This window comes from Cryptomeria japonica, chromosome 6, assembly GCF_030272615.1.
Source record: "Cryptomeria japonica chromosome 6, Sugi_1.0, whole genome shotgun sequence".
Taxonomy (NCBI): domain Eukaryota; kingdom Viridiplantae; phylum Streptophyta; class Pinopsida; order Cupressales; family Cupressaceae; genus Cryptomeria; species Cryptomeria japonica.
This window is the reverse complement of record NC_081410.1, coordinates 526274457-526294861: the sequence shown is the minus strand read 5'-3', so window position 1 is coordinate 526294861 and position 20405 is coordinate 526274457. Positions and strand designations below refer to the sequence as shown.

Here is a 20405-nt window from a genome sequence, read left to right as displayed (position 1 = left end):
CTGACCTGTTAATTTGCTACGCAAGTAAAAACGCACCATTTAGACAAATTTGAAGCGCTATAGAACCCTATATTCACATTGAGCAGCAGCAGCAAGCACGAATTGAAGAGCATGTTGGGAAGATTTTTTTGATGGTTTGAAGAAGATGTTTCCAGAATTTCAGATTTGCAACAGGTTGGTTCCATTTGTTATTTTAGTTTTAAAGCATTTTTTTAGGGTAAACACTTTCAATCAAAACTATGAACCGATGAAGCCACAAATGGGGGACCCCATCCCCGACATGAACACTCAGCAATAACACCCCAGAAGGGGTTTGAATCTTGGTGGCAAGAATTGTTGAGACATGGACCAGCTAGGACTCGAACCTAGGACCTTCCATACGTTGCTGGAGTGCTCTACCACTGAGATACTGGCCCCTCTTGGACCAGTCCATCGTTGGTCTGGGTGTGGCTTATTTCCAACACCAACACCCCCCCTTAAGCCACACCTTCCATACGTTGCTGGAGTGCTCTACCACTGTGCTACTGGCCCCTCTTGGACCAGTCCATCATTGGTCTGGGTGTTGCTTATTTCCAACACCAACAAGAATCACAACACCTTGAATTAACCATCAAACTATACCATTACTGGCTCTTTTTTTGTAAACATTTAAATTTGTAAATGATTGAATTGAATAATTCAATCTGACTAAATTTGTGGATTGATTAAAATTTAAATTATTTGTAATTATTAATATATTTTTTTAATACAAGATTTACATTTTAGCATTAAGAGATGATATAATCATATTTTTATCAAATTCATTCTTCAATTTAATTACCATTTAGCTTATTACAATTAAACTCTTTTAACGCATTTGAATTTTATATGATTTAAACAAAAAAATCATTTTCAACTTCAGATTGCTATATTCTAGATAACTATTTTTTGTTCTTATCAATGTTGTAGGTTAATATATAATCACAATGGCATATGACTCTACATCTGGTTAAGACTCAACAAGTGGAAGGAGACCCCCTAGAAGCCACCACTTGGAAATATGGCATAATGGGACTAGTACAAGGTTTTGTGATTTGTGTGTGGTGCAAAAAGAAACTTAGTGGTGACATTAATCACCTCAAATACTATCTTGCAAGCATTCTTTGCCATGATGCCAAGCCATATAAAGCAAACTCTAGAAGAGGTGAAACAAGAGATGATAGTCCTTCTTGTAGCACTAGAGAGTGAAGGCACAAGCAGACATACAAGAAGCTATTGCTCCAGAAATCTAATGTGGATACACAAGGCATTGTAGGCTCTAGTTGCAGTCCACATATACGTGGCCCATACTCCTCATCCAATCCAAGCAAAGTTTAGATGCAAGGTTTTATGTTCCTAGAAATGTACCAAGAGGACAACCTTGATTGAAAGCTATAGGGTGGAATTCGGAGGTGCACAAACAAGCAAATAAGGCTTATGCAAATTTTTGCCATTACAAACTTCCCTTCAATATGGCAAGGAGTCCATATTGGGAGTGTTTGGTGACAAAATCAATGGTTGCAGGGAAAGGGTACAAAGCACCCTCTCCAAAAGATTTAAGTGGCAAGTTGCTCCAAGATGCTACTAGACACGTACATGGTACAACAAATTGTGGGAGATCAAAGAAGCAATGGCAAAAGTTTGGATGCGCAATTCTTTTAGATGGGTAAATAGATGGAAGGAGCTGGACCCTCAATTTTTTTGTGGCTTCAAATAGTGATTTAGTTTTTTTCGAAGTTAATTCATGCCTCCGACAAAAAAAGAATGCAGAATTTGAGCTTGACGTTGGAGGAGATTGTTTTCAAGGTGGGCCTATGAAATGTTGTCCAATTTGTTACTGACAATGCAGCAGCATATGTAGCGACTAGAAGATTTCTTCAAGAGAGGTGTCCAACACTTTTTTGAACCCCTTGTGCAACTCATTGCCTTGACCTTCTTTTGGGGGACCTAGGCAAAATTGATTGAGTGAGACCAATTGTAGAAGAAGCAAGAGATATAACAAAACATATTTATAATAACCCATGGGTTCTTTAGTTGATGAGAGATCACACCAAGGGGAAAGAGCTTATGTGAGTAGGTGCTACAAGGCTTGCAACTAATTTTCTAACGTTGCAAAGTATTTCTAGTTTATTGACTCCCTCGAAGGAGATGTTTGCGAGTCAAGAATGGGTAAACTCAACTTATTCAAAGAAGACTGATAGAAAAAGGACCGAAAAAACAATTTTTAATGATGTTTTTGCGACTACAGTTATAAAGATTGTCAAGGTAACTTCAAACTTTATTTTATTTTCAAATTGATTCCTTTATTTTTATAATTTAAAAGTATTTTGTTTCATTGTAAGTTGTAACTTAAATTTGATTCTACTTTGTACTTTGTAGGTAATAAAGTCGTTGGTGATGGTTCTGCATTTGGTGGATGAGGAGAAAAATTAAATGGGATACATTTATAAGGTCATGGATAGGGCCACTATTACAGGAGGGATGAAAAAAGATTTGCCCCTATTTGTGAGATCATTGATCGAAGGTGGAACAATCAACTCCAATTTATTCATGCAGATTACCTCAACCCCAAGTTTTTCTTCTCTAATAGCTTCACAAATGTTAATGGGGAGGTTATAGAGTGCCTATCCACATGCATTGTGAGGATAACACCTAAGCTTGAGGTGAGAGACCTCATCATTTATGGGTTACAATATTATAAGCAAACTAGGCAGAGGTTGTTTTCTTCATCATTAGCTATATGAGGAAGAACCACCCAAACACCAAGTAAGAAAAAGTAAAGCCTAATATCTTGCAAGTTATATATTACAATTATTAATAGAATATTGTTTATTTACAAAATCTTGAATACCTTATTTGTAGGTTTGAGGTGGGAAGATTGGGGTGGAAATACCCTAAATCTACAAAGTCTAGCCCACCAAATTTTGCCTCAACCTTGTAGTGCTTCTGGCTATTAGCACAACAGAAGTTTGTTTGATACCATTCACATGAAGAAGCATAATAAGTTGACTCAACAAAGCCTCAATGATCTTGTTTTTGCCCAATACAACCTTCGAATTCATACAAGAAAGGTGGAAGACCAACCAAAGGAGCTTATTGATTTGGATGAGATTGATCCCTAAATGATTGAACCGTGCAAGACGATGACTCCCTCCTTCTTTACAAAGGATGAGATTTCTATCATGCCCCGCAAATAAATATAGCCGATTTCTTTCAAAACATAGTGGTTGACTTCCTACAAAAGAATTGAAATAAATTTAATTATGTTTGGGTTGACATCACTTCATATTTGTGATTTTGTCATATAACATTACCATATATGCTGGCCGACTAACCTATGTTAAGCATTCAGTGATGAAGAGCAATCTGTCAAATCTGAAAAGGCATGATCATTCCCCAAAGGACGCCTCCCTCCTTGAAGACGTTCAACTATAAAATGAGGGAAGCCACAATGGAATAAGGGGATCAGCAAGTATCAGCATTGAAAGAGCAGATCATATTATATTACTAGCAAGCATTGTTGTAACAGCAGATTGCTATGTTGTATCTCACTCGTGAACTAAATACTTAGTTACAGTAATATTATATTTGAATTTTATTAGGAATAAGGAGCAGATTTATCTATAATATAAGCTGTTTCATTTATTCTTATATATACATATAACAGAAATAATACCAATAAGATTTATATTTGTTAATAATAGGGAAATCAGATGTATATGACAATTATACTTAATTTCATTTATTTACATATGCATTCATAATACATGAGAGATTAGCATATTAACGACCTAGTCCTTAATCGTTCTCTATTGTTCCTCACGAGGATAGGTTGGTTTTGTTAGGGAAAAGTGGTATTAATATCACACAAAGTAGGTGACCCCCAAAAGGTGGTATGGACAGGTGTTACTGAAACCCTTGGGTCTATTTGTGGAGAATGGTTTTCTAGTGCCCTAACATAGTAATTCCCCATCCTCCATTAGGGTTGATTAGGAAAGAAGTAAGGATTGGGGCTTAAACATAGTAATTATCAATTGTATTATAAATACTAATGGTTCTCCAGTTTTAATAATTTGATTTAAGGCATAATAAGTATGATGAAGTATGTTTAATTATGGAAAATAGGCATACTCCTAGTAGGCAACATCACAATCATGTGCATAAACCAAACCCTATTGGGAATTTTAGGGCAAATTGATTTAAGTCCCAATAGGGGACATTACAATTGTTGACTTCGAGAGACAAGCTATGGAGGATGTGGCTTCAACAAAGCAAAGGAGATTAGATTGGATGGCATTGATATGGTAGAGGAGTCATTGCCATCTAGCAGCAAGATGGAGCCATAGGCACCGTCTTATAGGCCAAGCAAGGACCCAGAATCAAGTGCAAGGACCATACCCTCGACCCCCCAGCTTCTCACTAGGTTGAGGAAGAGGAAACTGTAAAAACTTGTAATTTTTTGTTTTCCTCAGTATGAAATTTACGATGATGATTTTCAAAGGCAAACATCATAAATTCATAATAGTTATTAGTTAGCAGCTAGCTATTGTATTCATAATTCGGCTTCACATGATGATGCAATTTTGTAATCCATATGTATTCAAGAATCAAATTTAATAGAAAACACTTGCTCATGGTTTTTTAGACTCATTTGATAAATTTTGTAATTGAATTTTGCAAAAAAAATGTTTTTTTAAAGAAGTTTTAGTATTTTTTAAGTTGCTAAGTTTTAACTTTTTGTCAAGTCGAAAATTTTGGGCCTGCCAAATACTCAGTGAGTTCGAGTATGTAAACCATGTGCAAAAGTTTATAAGGTTTTATCTAGCAAACGTAAGATAGGTATCCAATTCTCATTAATAATTAGGGATTACACTTGTCCAACCTATGCAAGTGCGAAAGGTGTACAAGTTGAAATGGCTACGGTGACCCTTCACCCTTTTGAAAGAAGAATGGCATATGACCCCAAGGAGCTCATGGAAAAGTAAGAAAGGTTAGCATACACACACAAACTGAACCTTGGGGACTAATGGGTTGATTGTGAGGATGAGCATGAAGTGTCAAAAAGAGATTATTGTGGACACGTCATTTTAGATTTGAGTTTTCAAGATAAAATCTGTCATATCCCCTTCACTAAAGAAATATTGGATGTTGACAAAGTGTTGGAGACTATGTATGAGGAGCAAATATTTGATAAACCAATTATAGCCATCAATTGCTTTATTCCTAAATAAAAGTCAAACAAGGATAGAACTCAAATTATGATTAATAGAAGCAAAACATAGTTGAAAAAGAAATTGAAGGAACCAGTGAAGAAGAAAAAGGAAGAATCGCCAAAGAAGAAGAAGAAAAGACATAAGAAATCACACAAATAGAAGCAACCTTCTTCCAACTACAAATGCAACTATCGATAAAATAGTAAATGTTGGGGAGGGGGGGTTTGAGACAAGAACAAATAGAGGATACAAAGAAACAAGTGAGGAAGAAGACGAAACCTAAAATCAAAATCAAATTTTTTGGCAATTTTTACAAGAAGGTGAAGATAACAAAAAAAATTGTTTCCTCTATATCATCTCCACAAAAATCACCTCCTTTTCTCCCAAGAAAACCCCATCTCCTCAACAGGCCACTTCTCCTCCTAAATCTCCTCCCTTAGATTGTAAGTCTCCTTGTCCTCCTCCATGGTCTCCTCCTTCCTACCTCCTTAGACATCTCCATAGAAACCACCTCTCCAAAATCCTCCATGCTCACCTTTGTCTTCCCCAAAACCATCCCCACCTCTTGAAAAGAGTTCATCCCATCAATCCTCTCCTCCACCTCTAAAGAAGGATTCTAAAAGAGAACTAGTTAAAAAAGAGATTGCAATACAAGTACATCCTTTCATCTTAGATACCCCAATATGGCTCAGTCAAACATTGAAAAAAAAGAAGAAGAAAAAGGATAACGAAAGACTTTCAACATCCACCTCCTCCTATGAGAGCCACTTTTAGAACTTCATCTCCACAAATATAAAAGGCATGAGGTTTGTCAAGATTGCTACTCCTCGGTATGACAAAATAGAAGGAGAAATGGAAACATCATATTACCAGACCTCCAAAGTAACCCTAGGAAAATAAACAATAGTCAATTTGCAAGAAACTTAGAAGTTCCCTTCACACAACAATACAACATACCACATACAGCAATTCAAAAGAGTTCTCAAATATACTTGATTATTGTTCTCAAATAAATCTAATTTAATTCAAAAGATTTGGTACACAATATATTTATACATGTCATATGTTGTGTATTTGGCTTCTTTGGTTGCATTTAGGGCTTGGGCCCCTTAATAGACCCTATGATATTATATTAAAAAAAATAAGGATAAACCCTACACTAGATAAAAATACAGCATTATCAGTAAAAAAAAAATTTACAACGTTTAAACTACATAAATATTGAGTTGGAGCATTAGAAACATGCCTAAAAATGCCAATGAAGAATTTAGGAATGTAAATGAACTCCAAAAACACTAAGAAAAAAACCTGGAACTCCAAAATTTGAAGAAATTCACTTTCTTAATTGCCTTGAATTGGTCAAAGGAGGTTGCAAAACCCATGTGAAGAAAATAGGAGGTTGAATGGGGTTTTTAAAGGCCAAAATTCAGCATTTTTTGCACATTTTTCATTATTTCATTTCATGTGCAGCATCAGGCAAGTTCATCATGCAGATTTGTCAAATACTCAATGCAAATCTAAAAGTTGAACTTGTGTCAACCTGCACGCAAGTAAATCGCCAACAATTTGACTCATGAGTTTGGCGAGTACCCTACGAATTTTTTAACTATCAGACAAATTATGAAGTGAAGGTTTATCATTTGGCTTTGTGCCTTCAAGTTACAATTCAATTTAGAGTCTCTAAAATTTACATAGAAGGTGATTCTATGGCATCTTCAATGCAATTTGAAATAAAGGATCACCTAATTGGAAAATAGAGAATATACTCAAAACTACTTGGCTGTTGTTGAATTCATTTGAATCATTTTCATTCAAGCATTAATTACAAAGTGGCTAGTAAGATGGTGAATTTCCTAGCAAGTTATTGTTGATGTGTTTTTTATGACACCTTGAACACAGAATAAAATACTAAGTATTCTATCCTCTCTTGAACAAGGAAAACTTATATGCTAAACAATGTGATCAAGTAAGCCTACCCCAAGGTTTCTTCAGTCGAGTCTTGACATTGCAATGGATATACTCAATTGAAATGATGTGATATGATGGTATCACAAAGGGACTTACGCTTTGTTGGAAATTGAACTAATTTAACTTCTCAAACAAAGAAAGATCAAAAGGGATAGGAAATTTAACCTAAACACCTAACAATGCAAGAAATGATTGTTGACTAAGTGAAACCAAACCAAGCTTGGTTTCACCATGAGGAAACAACTACACAAAGATAGTGCAATCTCCAAAGGGCACACAAATGATTTTCAAATCACTTATGCACATCAACACCATGAACAATGAGCATAGAGCAATTGAAGTTAAGCTTTAAATATGAGTTCAAACTAAGCATGCACTACAATTTGCAATCAAAAAATTCCAAATGGTATGAACATATAAGCTTCACCATTAATCAGCAATAAGATCTCCCATTCAACTAATCAATTCCATGTAGACAAATCTAAAACTTGAAAAGTAGAAACAATGCAACATGTTGAAACTCATATAAAGATCCACCATATCTTCAAAGAAAATCGTGTATTTATTCTGACGTAGACTTAGCAGCAATCTCTGATCTCCTCCTACTACTACTACTTCTACTTGCTACTACTCTATTTCCTAATTATCAACTCTTAACCTTTACAAATGAAAAGGCCAAGCCTTTTATAGACTTTGAATTACAATTCAAGGGCCTAGATTGATTTGAAATCAATGGCCAAGATTTGAACAATAAAACCCTAATATGGGGTAGTTACAACTACCACCATTTACATTTAAATATTTGACCAATGATATGATTACACAACTTTGGACACATGTCCTCCCTTTGAATATGGACCAATGAGAGATGAGGTAAGGTATAATAAACAATATTTAAATGTGACTCCACATGTCACTTGCTCCTCTTGGAATGTGTCAGGTTCAATGCACTTGGACATGTTGAAGTGGTACCACTTGATTGGTTAAGAATGATTAGGCGCCACATCAGCGTAGATATCTCTTGAGACTCAACATCATCCAATTGTTTAATGTGATGGTTCATATTCCCAAATTGCATCATCTTGATCAAGTCTCTAACTTTGATTAACTCTTTTGAAACTATCTTCTTTCCTTGATCATCCTTATGCATTTCATCTTCACATTTGGGAATCCTCCTTCTTGAGCAGTTCTTGATCTTGTCATTCCTTGGTGTAGGTCTTGACTTCATATTGTGAAATTCTTTGTTCGTTTATCCTTCTCCATATCTTGGACTTTTTGAAATGTTTTCTTCATCCTTTGAAATCTTCACCCTATAGTTGTGGTTCCTTGATTTCTCATTACCTACTTGAAGTCTCATTACCTACTTGAAGTGTGAACCTTGCCTTGATGTTGTCTTAGAATATGAATCTTGTCGTCCTCTAGCAATCCTTGACCTGGAAGTGTTCCTCATTGTATTGTTGAATTCCTTCCTTTGATCGCCATCATCTTGGTCTTCCTTGAACATGTTGATCTTGTCTTCAAAACCTGAAAAGAAAGAGAACATTTTGAATCATACTTGTAAACAATATGAATGATTACGAAATTTGCTTCACAAAAACCCTTACAAATCTGTAATCAACACTAAGGAATTCTGGAACATGATGATCCAGGTCTGGAAAATGCATTTTCAGGTCTGCAATGCAATTTAATGAGAGAAATTGCCTAAATCAGAGTGTATATCTCCTCCTTTGCTGAAAAGTTCACCCTCCTCTTGACAAATTTGCTTCACATCTGCTGGGAATTTGCCTCCTTAGGTCTGATCAATTCACACTTGTTTGCTGGAAATCACTTCTGCTCTGCTGCAATCGCATCTCCCATGGAATTTGTTGTGAATTGATATTGAATTGCAGTAGAAATGATATCTTGCCCTTACATTTATATGTGCTCCACATTAGAAATCACAATTTACTAATAAGGGCCGACCTAGACAAAATTGTCCTTATTTTTGGTTTGGATTGACTCTATATCAGATCAGTCAGCCTGAATTCTTGTTTTCCCTTTTTAAAATTTCAAATTTTCTTTCATGTTTATCAGGTCGGCTAGGTCAATCATGCTTCACAAATCCCAAATCCTTTATTTTGTCAAGCCAGCCTTGATTTGATTTTGTGTTGTCTTGAATGCGTATAAGTATAAGATGATTTCTCCATTTCCAAACACATTTCACAATTCTCATTGATTATTTTTGCTCTGCTTAATGTAAATTCGCACTCCCTCTAGGTCTGATTCACACTTGATCTGCATTTGTGAATGATAAAAATGAGGTTATTAATCAACATATATAGCGCACCATATAAGGAATTACAACCTCCCACTTAGGGCCAACCTAAACAAGGTTTTGTTTGTTTCAAAATGTGTATTGCTTTATGTCGAGTCAGCCTTATTGCCCTTCTACATGTTTCATGCACTCCAAGCCGACCCTACCCTTGAAATACTTCATTTTCACATGCTTTTCTTTATTGCCAGCCGACCAAGACTAAAAGTCTCCTTGAGCGGGATTAAAGTGCATTCAAGGATAATATTGAACACATTTCCACATAGGAGGAGAAATGTTGGGCGGGAATCCATGTTGAGCAAGGAATGTAGGGCGCAAATTCACCTTGGAGAAGGAATGTAGAGCGCATTTCATCTTGAGCAAGGAAGTTTGGAGCGTGTTTTCACATGGGAGAGAAAATTTGCAATATTTCCAAGTGTTGAAAGGCGATTCCTTGAGTGCATTTCCACCTTGGAGAGGAAATTTACTTGCATTCCACGACTTGGAAGTGGAATTTCTAACTTTTCCCTGATTTTCTTTGGAATTTCCTTGGATTTACTTAGCTTCTTTAAGAATTGTTCATTCATTCTTCATCCAAGACTTGGAGTTCCCTACTCAACCAAGAATTTTCTATGGAAATTACAATCTTGTTACAGGATTCTTCACAATTTCCTTTATTTTCCTCTCCTATCAAGGTCAAACAGCAAGGAATTTTCCTTGATGATCTCTTATTTTCAACTTTTCCTTGATAATTTCTCAAATCCATGCTCTATCATTCAAATTTCCATGACCTCACCCCATTTCTCATCCTTGAAGATTGCCTTCGATCTTGCAATTTAGACAAGGATTTCCAATTTAATTCCAAATTTCCATACTTCAAACATGGATTTCCAAATAATCATCATCTTAATTCTAGATCTTAGAAGGGGAAACTCAACATATGTAAGGATTGAAGGGGAACCTTGACCTAGTGAAATCCACCTCAAACATGGATTTTGTCACTGAGAATCAATCCTTGGAAAATTTCCTCACTCTACATCTCAACCTAGGAATTCCTAACTTGACTCACCCATTCCAAACTTGAACATACCCTTCCAGACTTGAAAACACCCTACCAAGGACGGACTCTTACTCCATGGATTGAACAATGCATTCCCATCTGGATTGACAAGACATCACCTTTCCCTAAGAGTTGGGAGACTAAGAAACCTAAAAAAATGTTGCCAAGCAAAGCAAATTAAGCAAAACAACTAAGCTAAGAAGAAAAAAGAGGGGATCCTCATTTGCAATGCGATGTGTGTGTTTGCAACACAACAGTTACAAAATTGAGTCAACATCAAAGCTTATTGTTGATGACATAATTTATAGGTAAGAAGGGCTAGCCAAGAAATAAGATTTGGGATCCCCATTAAGATCCCAACATTTTTCAAAGATAAGTGATCATATCATTCTTCCTATAAAGGAAAATCATATTAAGGAATCAGTGGTCATTTTTGGTAATGGCAATAGTTAATGGTGCGATAATTGTGTACACACTAAGTGCCTGTGGGGGCAGACAATGACAAAGGTAAGGTAGGGCTTTAATATCCCCTTGCCTTGCCTTTGAGACAAGTGGAAGCAAAGAAGATTTGAAGAAGACTAAGGAATCTCTACTAATTAAGCTGAAACTCTTCCTTTATGTTTAGAAAGGGGAAATGGCCTTTAGAGAGTCATTTGTTTTGCTAGATTGGTGATTATTGTACTTGGCATGAATTAACTTTTTTTTAAAAGCAAAAGGTCGAAGCATATATATTTATATTAATAATATAGAGTAATTGCATTATGTGTATAGAAGAATGAGGTTTCAACATGAAGCATCATAGCCTATCCTAGGAAACATGACCATCCAAGAATCTACCAAATTTGAAACAAAATATATGATGCTAGAAAAGCTATGTTACCCCAAGTTTTTGGGATGAGGACGGGGGTATGCATTTCCGGGATGGTGATTTTTTTTGCCAACTTTGGGGACGGCTAGGTGACGGCTATATAAAAATAGGAAAAATTGAAATATATAGGGAAATTTAGAATATTCACATGAAAACATGGATAAAGCATGCACATACACATTATAAAACCTTAACATATAAGAACTAGTAGAGTTCTTATGCCAAATTTGTGTTAAATTGAGAGTCAAAGTCATTTTGCATATAGAATTCACTGTCAAAATTCATTGTCAATATGCAGAATTTATGGGGACGTCCCCTAGGAGTCCCTTGTCCCCGGGACGTCTCCAGAACGGGGACGCCTGAAAAAAAACCGGGGACGCATCACCGGGTAACGTAGTAGAAAAGCCAAAACGGGAGCAATGCTTAACATGAGACAATACAAAATTGACAACGTTTATACAAGATAAGATATAGAGATGAAGCAGAGTACTAATTTTCCTCTAAAATATTCTCAACTTCATGTTCAGCCTTGATTTAAAATTGAGCCAAAGGCTTAGCAGAATGAGTCACAGAGAATTCTGAATGATAAACATGAACAACTGCTGGCTTTGGACGGCCCTAAGTGATTATCGACCTCTATCCCTTTTGAATTGTAGCAAGATCCTGGCATTCATGGTTGACCAAAAGAGCTAATGCTCTGAATTTGTTTTGAATCTGCTCAATTTCGGCATGACCAAAGTGCTCTCCAAAGGCGTAGAGGGTATCCCATTCTATATTCATGTATTTAGTGGTCGAGAGACTCGAGACAATGGAATACACAGAGTAAGTAGATCCTATCCTTTAATCTTTTTCGAATAGAAGAATTTAACCCCCAACCCCCTTAGAATAGTAGGGGCTTACCACCCTTTCATCAAAATTTATTAAGTGTGCATTGAGAATGAAGAAAGACCCTTTTGTCCTCCCACCCACCCCAAGAAAGGGCGGGAGAAAGATAAAGGCGGATCAACCCAATATATCTTTGTTATTTACCTGGGCAACTTTGAAAGCATCATATACTGATGCTATCACTGGATTATTTTTGTTATATTTCCTTTCACAACAGCCTCCAATTTGAGCCTTACCCTTGTGGATATTATAATTTCTGATGCCTTCATCCAACACTTGGTTGGTGATATATTCCTCATGAACAAACTCCATAGCAATATGAACAATTTGACCACAGTATTGTGAAAGATCTAGGCAGTTGGACAGGAAAACAGAGAGTACCTGAGAAGGGAATATGAGCCTGGGAGAAGTGACCGCTAGCACAAACTTGCCTGTTACATCTCTGATGGCATGAATTAACTTATTATGTTTTGTTAGTATATGTTTGTGAATAGTTGTTAGGAGTTGGTTGTAAGTACGTATTGACTGTTGTGTTCTATTTGGCAACTATTGAGCACTTTACATATGCTTCTAGTAGTCAGGGAAGGCAGTCTGATTTGATACACGATCCTCCCTGATCTACAATTGGATTGTACAAACACTACCTTTGAATAAAGCATTCATTGATCTTAATCTACAGTTATCTGGTATGTATTGTTATATTCCATTTATATTACAATAAGTCACGTTGTTATATGGCAGTAAACAATTATACTTGTAATTTAAAACAATTCAGTGAAGTGAGCAATTAAGGATGCGCTTGGAACTGATTATTTGGAGGCAGAGGTTCACAGCAGAATAAATTCGGAGAATGAATCAATGTTTATCTCAAACATTTGGAATTTGTAAAGGAAAAAGATGCGAATGTCTTGGTTCAGAGTTTTGTGCGGGAAGAGTTCAGAGGAGGCTTGAAGGCTGTTTGTATCATAAAGTAGCAAATTTGTTCACATTCTGCCTGTTGCTGGAGGCAAATTCTGTGGTTTTGTTTCTATACCATCCTTAAGAGAACTTGAGGCCAGATTCTTAAACTTGGCAGGAGCGGTGGAGAATCTGCAGTCTTTTATGGCAGAAGGTGGCAAGGAGAGTTTCATCCCTGTTTTTGATTTCTCCAATTTGCTCTGTCCTTTTTGAGTCCCCTAACCACATCAGGAGAGTGAAAAAACAGAAAGGGCTTGCAGGGCCGTCAAATTTCTGATGAGGACAGCAGGTCTAGTTAAAAAGGGATGGTGGTGAAGCTAGAGAGGTGCCAAAAGGCATGATACCTATACCAAATATCGGCACTGAAAAAATTAGGTACGCTAACACATCAACCAGTGGCTTTTTATGAAGAGAAGATTCAAGTGTTGAAGCAGTAGCAAGTTGCCTTAGTTTGAGCACCTGAGATGTTGTGTTCAAATCTTTTTTCATTTGACAGGGATAAGGTTTCTCAGTTGTAGCCTCTCCAATTTCAAAAAAATGCATAAATAAACAAATAAAAAAGAAAGAGGAATCGTATGCAAGATTTGTGTTTTACTGATCTACAATTGATTATATTCGTGCCGGGAGCCGAAATAAATAAAGAGATTTTTTTAATGTTTTTTAAAACGCATTTGAATGTGAATCGGAGAAATTGTCTCTAGGATTTATGTATACAATTACCTAGGTTTTAGATTTTACTAACCTAAAAAGAGTTTGAATATTTGAACTGAAAAATTAAATTCAATAAAGAATAGCAGCGCTTGAACGTGAACGAGAATTACCGATAGTTTCACCGGATAAACCTCCATTGGCGGCGCTGCTGTCACCATGAAGAATGGAATAAGAGGGCGGTTGTATGGGCTCAAAAGACTTGCGGTCACCTGAGATAAAGGCCAGACGATCTGCACTCCTCTCCAAGATTTTCCTGCGGCGAGCCTCTCTTGCACTGTTGCTCTGCATTGTGCTCTGCTGTTCTTCTGCCTGTCAAATCGCGTAATCTATCAATTTATATAAAAGGAAAGGAAAGAATACGTATTTTTCATGGTCCAGGATGTCTCAGAAACCTAGTTTATTGGTTTTTTTAAGGAATTCATGGGGTTAGCACTAGATCTATAGTAGAAAATTTTATATTGAAGACGGTTAAAAAACTAGCACTTGCAGCCATAGGAGGTGCAAGAATAAGCCGATAGGTAAATAAGGGAAGACATAAATGAAACTTTACATTGCATACATATTGAATTATATTAACATATAAGTATATACATGAATTATTTATAATACAGTTTGGTATATTTTTTTTTCTGCTTCTTTTTATAAATATGTTTTCAATCTTTAATTTTTTTTTTAAAGTTCAAATTTTAATCATGTGAGTTTGAATTTTTTTAATAATTTAAATATTATTATTTTTAAGAAATTATAATTTTTTTATTTTTTATCTAAATTTGCAGAAGTCTTGTGCTTCTCTTTCATTTGTGAGTTTGCTTAGGAGAGCACACAATCTTTGATTATTTTGGAGTCTAGTTGTGTCATATTTGTTGTTTGTCATTTTCAACATTGATTAATACCTTTCACAGCGATATTAAATTATGTTGTGTCCCTTGACACCAAGGTTCAAATTCTATTGAGGTGTTGTTGTTTATTGTTTAGCATTTATGTTAGGGATTAGGTCCCCTATTTCTGACCTCACCAATTAATAGCTCTTGATCAAAAGTGTTTACTCTTTTCTAGTTTATTTTTTAAAGTTACATATGTAAACACATAATTTATTAAACCAAAGAAATTTAATAGTTCCAATTATTTCTAGTTTTTTAAACTATTATTTTTAATTTTAATTGAAAAATCAAATATAAATATGGTTTTAAAAATTATATATCTATATTTTTATTTTTATTTTAGATCTAAAATGATTAAATTTTTAATTTATCCATTAACTAATATATATAAATTAAATTTATATTCTTAAAATAAAAAATAATAACATCAAAATTTTGATATCAACAAAATATACAATTTATTAATCTCTAAATGAATATCACAAATCAATATTTGATAAAAACAAAATAATTTTAAATAAAAACTTATATTTATATTTTTTTAATTTTTAAAAATAAAATTAAAATGAAACCATTTGTTTTACAACTTCAATAGATCTCTTTTAAAAATCAATACATGATACAAATAAAATACTTTGAAATTAAAAAATACATCTATAATTTTTTAATTTTAAGATTCAATAATTAAAAATAAAGCTAAAGTAAAAACAGTTTATTTAGACTTAGATAACTCTCTTTTGATAATGAATACTTCTGAATTCTAATTAAAATAAAAAAAATTCCAAAGTCCATTGTAATTGTAATTGTAATTGTTAATATTGCTCCAATATTTAAAAAATCCCAAAAGTCGAGTGAGGGAACTTTTTTTTAATTGTAGAAAAATTTTATTACTAAAAAAAATTCTCAATACACATGTTTATATGTTGAGTTTAAAAAAAAAACATTTTGCTCTCACAATAAGATGGTACATATTCCATTCTTCCAGGAAACTTCCCCTATAGAGAGTCTTATCCTAATTAAAATTTTGTAGAGAGTCCTATCCTAATTAAAATTTTGTCTTTTTTCTTATAGGGAAAATCATAAAATTAACACGCATTTAATAAATAAACGACCTTCTATGTGACCACTAGTTGAATAGGAATGTGAAAACTATTGTATTAATTACTAAAAAATAATATTTCCCTTGGCACACACCCATTTCATGACATAACATACGAATTGTTGTACCTTTACATTATATATAGAAAGGTATTCGTATTTGTCCGTAGAGTCGAAGGAAATATTGGCTAGATATTAGATTTTCTTAAGCATTCTTATTAAAAATGAAGACACCAATTCCAAGATGGAAAAAGTGCTTATGAAATTGGCAGAATTAGTAGGATATTTGGAAGAAATTAGCTATTATCATGATTTTCAAGTGATATTTGCATTTGTTTGATGAAAACTTACATGTTCATTTTAATTATGAAAAAAAATAATGATTGTTTATACGGCCACGATTGTTCCACAACAATAAAAAATGACACACTTTTATCTATTGAAGCCATCGGTTGCTTTTCCAACTACTCATTGAATAGTAATTAATTTTTTCGATGACGGGAAGAATGAAAATGCGATGGAAAACCAACTGCCAATGACTTGAAAGTAGTTTAATGACACACGACATTGTTAATGTAATTTCTCGATTAATTGAAAAGCGGCAGCGATACCATGTTATTTTACCAGCGGAAGTGGATTACAAGGCTGGGGAAGCGGAATATGGATATGGTATGGCTAATTATAATGCTTTTGAGACAGGCGTTGTGGTCATATTGGCATGTTGTTCTTGTGTTGCAGTTCTTAGCTTTATACATTATTTAGGCGGTTCCACAAGTTTTTTTGTTTTTTTTTGATACAGATTTGTCTATAAATTTGTTTTTGTTATTGGATACAAGAAAAAGTATTTCTAGGGTGTCTATTTTGCCAACCTTCTTCAAAGAAGAGTCAAGGATTGAGGGGTATTTATTTTGCCAACCCTCTTTTGCTAAGAACCAAGGACTGAGGGGTATCCATTTCAAACAACCCAGACATGATCTTGATGAAAATAGGGCAAACAACTGAGGGGGGGGTGAATCAGTTGTCACCAAATTTTACAGAAACTTACTTTAATCTTAGATCTGATAATTAACAGTGAAAGCATAAATGAACAACACAACATGAACACACATAACACCAAGATTTTTGACGTGGAAAAACCATGGTGGGAACCTACCCACAATATAATGATACCCTGTTAGAAGTATATAAAATATTACAATTGGGAATGCACATGCATTCAAGCATATTGCCTAGAGCTCACTGCTAAAAAACAACAAAGGGCAACAACCCTAGGAAGGCTCACTGCCTTACAAACAGATTTGGATCACTTTCAAAAAATAATGAACTGAGAAATAACATCCTCAATGCCTGGTTACAGTTTCAGTTAAGAACATAACATCTCTCACACTTCTTCACACTTATGCTCTACTTTTGAATGATTAATACATTATTCGCACACCTCACAATGATTATTACATTTATTTATACATGACATCAACCTTGGATCAATTTCATCAAGGTTGGCTCAGCACATATCTCCTAATTACAAAAATATAACCATACACAATGTCAGCTAAGACATAGCATGGACCTAAATCACCACCTCGAATATGAAACACCTCCAAGAATTATGCATCAAACATCTACAACAAGCTACAATCATCATGTCGGCCAAGAACATGAAGAACACCACCGGACTAAAGAATATCATCAATAACGCGCTCACTGATCAATGCGGACCACCAACACGAATAGCACATGATCTAGAAACGTCCACAATCATCATGAATTACCATAGCAACATCCACACCAACTCAAATTACTAGAATCATTGTTATCATCATACCGAACTTCAAGAACAATAATTGAACTAATTGTCAACCTGGAAAAATCACTTGCGGAGCTCCAAACCACAAACTACTTGAATTGAGGACACACACCGATGACCCAAACATAATTCCAAATCTGCAAACCAAGATATTACGATGTGGAGCAATGCAAATCAAAACATTGAGCACTAGCAATACTGAACAATAGAAAAACTAACCACAACACAGATATCCATAACTCACTCAAATCTTCATGCGCACCTATGACACTTGCACTGAATCAACTAGAGATATCACTCTACAAACCCTTTAATCTGCAAACACTAATCATCAATATACATCATAAACCAACTAAGTGAACTCGACTGCATCACTAAACTAGACAGAGAAAATATGTTGACATCAATGACAACACTTCTCTTAGATATCATTAGAGAATATATTTGCAGCATACCAACAACAATATCCAACAGATCTTAGTCTCATCCCTTTTAGATGTCGAAGCCTTGCATTAAAGAAGACTCAATCCCAAGTGGGTTGATTAAGAACCTTTCAACTTCACCAACAGACCATGGGTCCATTACCAAAATCTTTTATTTCATTTAATTATGAGACATATTTTAGGTGACTTACACTATATTAGATTCTACCTTGTACTCTTATCATATATGAAGTATGTAATTGTGCTTTGATAAAGTCATGCGTACCTTATTTTTTGAAAGATTTGAATTTGTGACCTTACTTTTTTGTAAGTTTCAAACTTGTGACCTCTCTTTCAAAAGCACAATTTTTTTACCAATAGATGGTGTACATTTTCCACTATTTTATTGCACCATGGTGATATGGGCTATTAATTTTTTGTGCATTCTAATTTTTTTCATCGAGAATAAAATCCTCAATTAATAATGTCATTCTTAAAAAAGCTTGTAATGTTTATCTAATAATGTTAAGCTAAGTTATCTAAAATATAATAATTTACTATATTAATAAATAGAACAAATTAAAATACAATTGAAAATATATATTTTTTAACTTTATGATTGTTTTCAATATTAAGTTCCTCTAAATAATTAAGTAATAACGATTAGATTGTTTTAATTTACAAGAGCTTGGTTTAGAAATAATATACAAACATTTTATGAAAATTGATATAGAGGATTAGGGTACAAAGCTTCATTTGCAAGAGGAAAATGTTCTATTGTGATTAGCACTCAATAATCAAACTCTAATCTCTTATATCATATCGAAATATGTGAATCTACAATATATTGATAAATAGCATGTGGTCTATCTAGGTTCAATCCTCATAAATATATTTACCTTTACTATTTGAAAATGATGATGCTTAGAAGCACCATTAGATCTTGTTGTGCTAAGAGAGGAAGGAAACTAGCTTCCCACCATTAACCTTAATTAAGTCTATGGACAATTTAGATCAATTTTGAAGACATGCCAACCAAAAATGCATATGCATTTGTCTATCCTTATGCCAAACACCAAGTTAGGTCTAAAATTCTAAGGGACAAGAATTTAAATTCAAATAAGTTACAAGTTGTATGCTAACTTTTGCATATAAATATGTCATTTGGACACTGAGTTATTGAATTCAAGACAAAGGGTTAAAATGAGTCCATAATAAATGAGAAAAAGTCCTTAAGATGCATACTCCCTATACTATATGTCATGATAACTCTATATTGAAATCTAATAGAAATACAAGATACAGGTGAAGAACTGCTCAACAATATCAACAACAATACCTAAAAGTAACCAAAAGAGATATGTGTATACGCAAGAGCTAGTATAATGAAAAGAAATATAGGCCTATGCAAGAGCAAGCATAATAAATATATAAGTGTGGATGTACAAAGGAGGCATCAAAGAAATTGATGTAGAGTTGTTAAGGATCTATCAGACCAAAAGAAAATGATACAAGGTTGCAAAGAAATCGACATAACCAATAGAGACTAATGTTGGGTTGTAAAAGAGCCATCATAAAAAGATGTAGGGTTATGAAAGATTTGGGTAATAAACAAGAGTAATTAATGGTGGGATATAAAAAGAGGCATCAAGAAAACTTTAGTGGTGTTATATGCCTCTTCTAATTCGTTGTATGTGAATAATGCAAGGAATTGTAGGAGAGCAAAAAAAATAGTAACAAGTGAAAGATATGATCATATCAAGCTCATTAATTGTGTAACAAGTGTCATAATATAATTGTGTGATGAACATAAGATTGCAAAGTTGTAATCATGAAAATATGGGAAAGTGTGTGGAAATGGGATACAAAAGGGGGTCAAAAGTGGTCACTTTTTTTTTTGAAAATTAGTTAAATATAAACTTAAATGCATAATTTGAGATACATGAACTCAGAATTTGAAGATACAACAAGAACAAGAATCATAGTACTCTAAATCTCAATTTTAATTTATAAAGTTCTTAAAAAGTCACTAAGATTAAGAGGGTGATATATTGTATGCACACAAAAGTGTTCCTATTTTTCTCACTAAGATATTAAATAGTTTTTGGTGTGCTACCCCCTATTTTTTTGTTGCATTTAGAATTTTAAGAATCTATTTGGTAGGAATATAGTTAAGATTGAGTACTTGAAATGTATTTATTTCAAAGTGGATACATCCTAAAAATTG

At 34.3% G+C, this 20405-nt stretch overlaps 1 protein-coding gene across 1 annotated transcript in view; it reads right to left on the bottom strand.

Annotated features, from left to right (window-relative positions):
• Window positions 1-14497, bottom strand: part of LOC131067973 (uncharacterized) — a 29256-nt gene extending 14759 nt beyond the window's left edge. Inside the window, exon 1 of the mRNA XM_058003155.2 lies at window positions 14081-14497. Coding sequence (XP_057859138.2) covers window positions 14081-14258 — 178 coding nt within the window. The 5' untranslated portion in view covers window positions 14259-14497. The remainder of the gene's footprint in view (window positions 1-14080) is intronic.
• Window positions 14498-20405: the final 5908 nt, after the last annotated feature.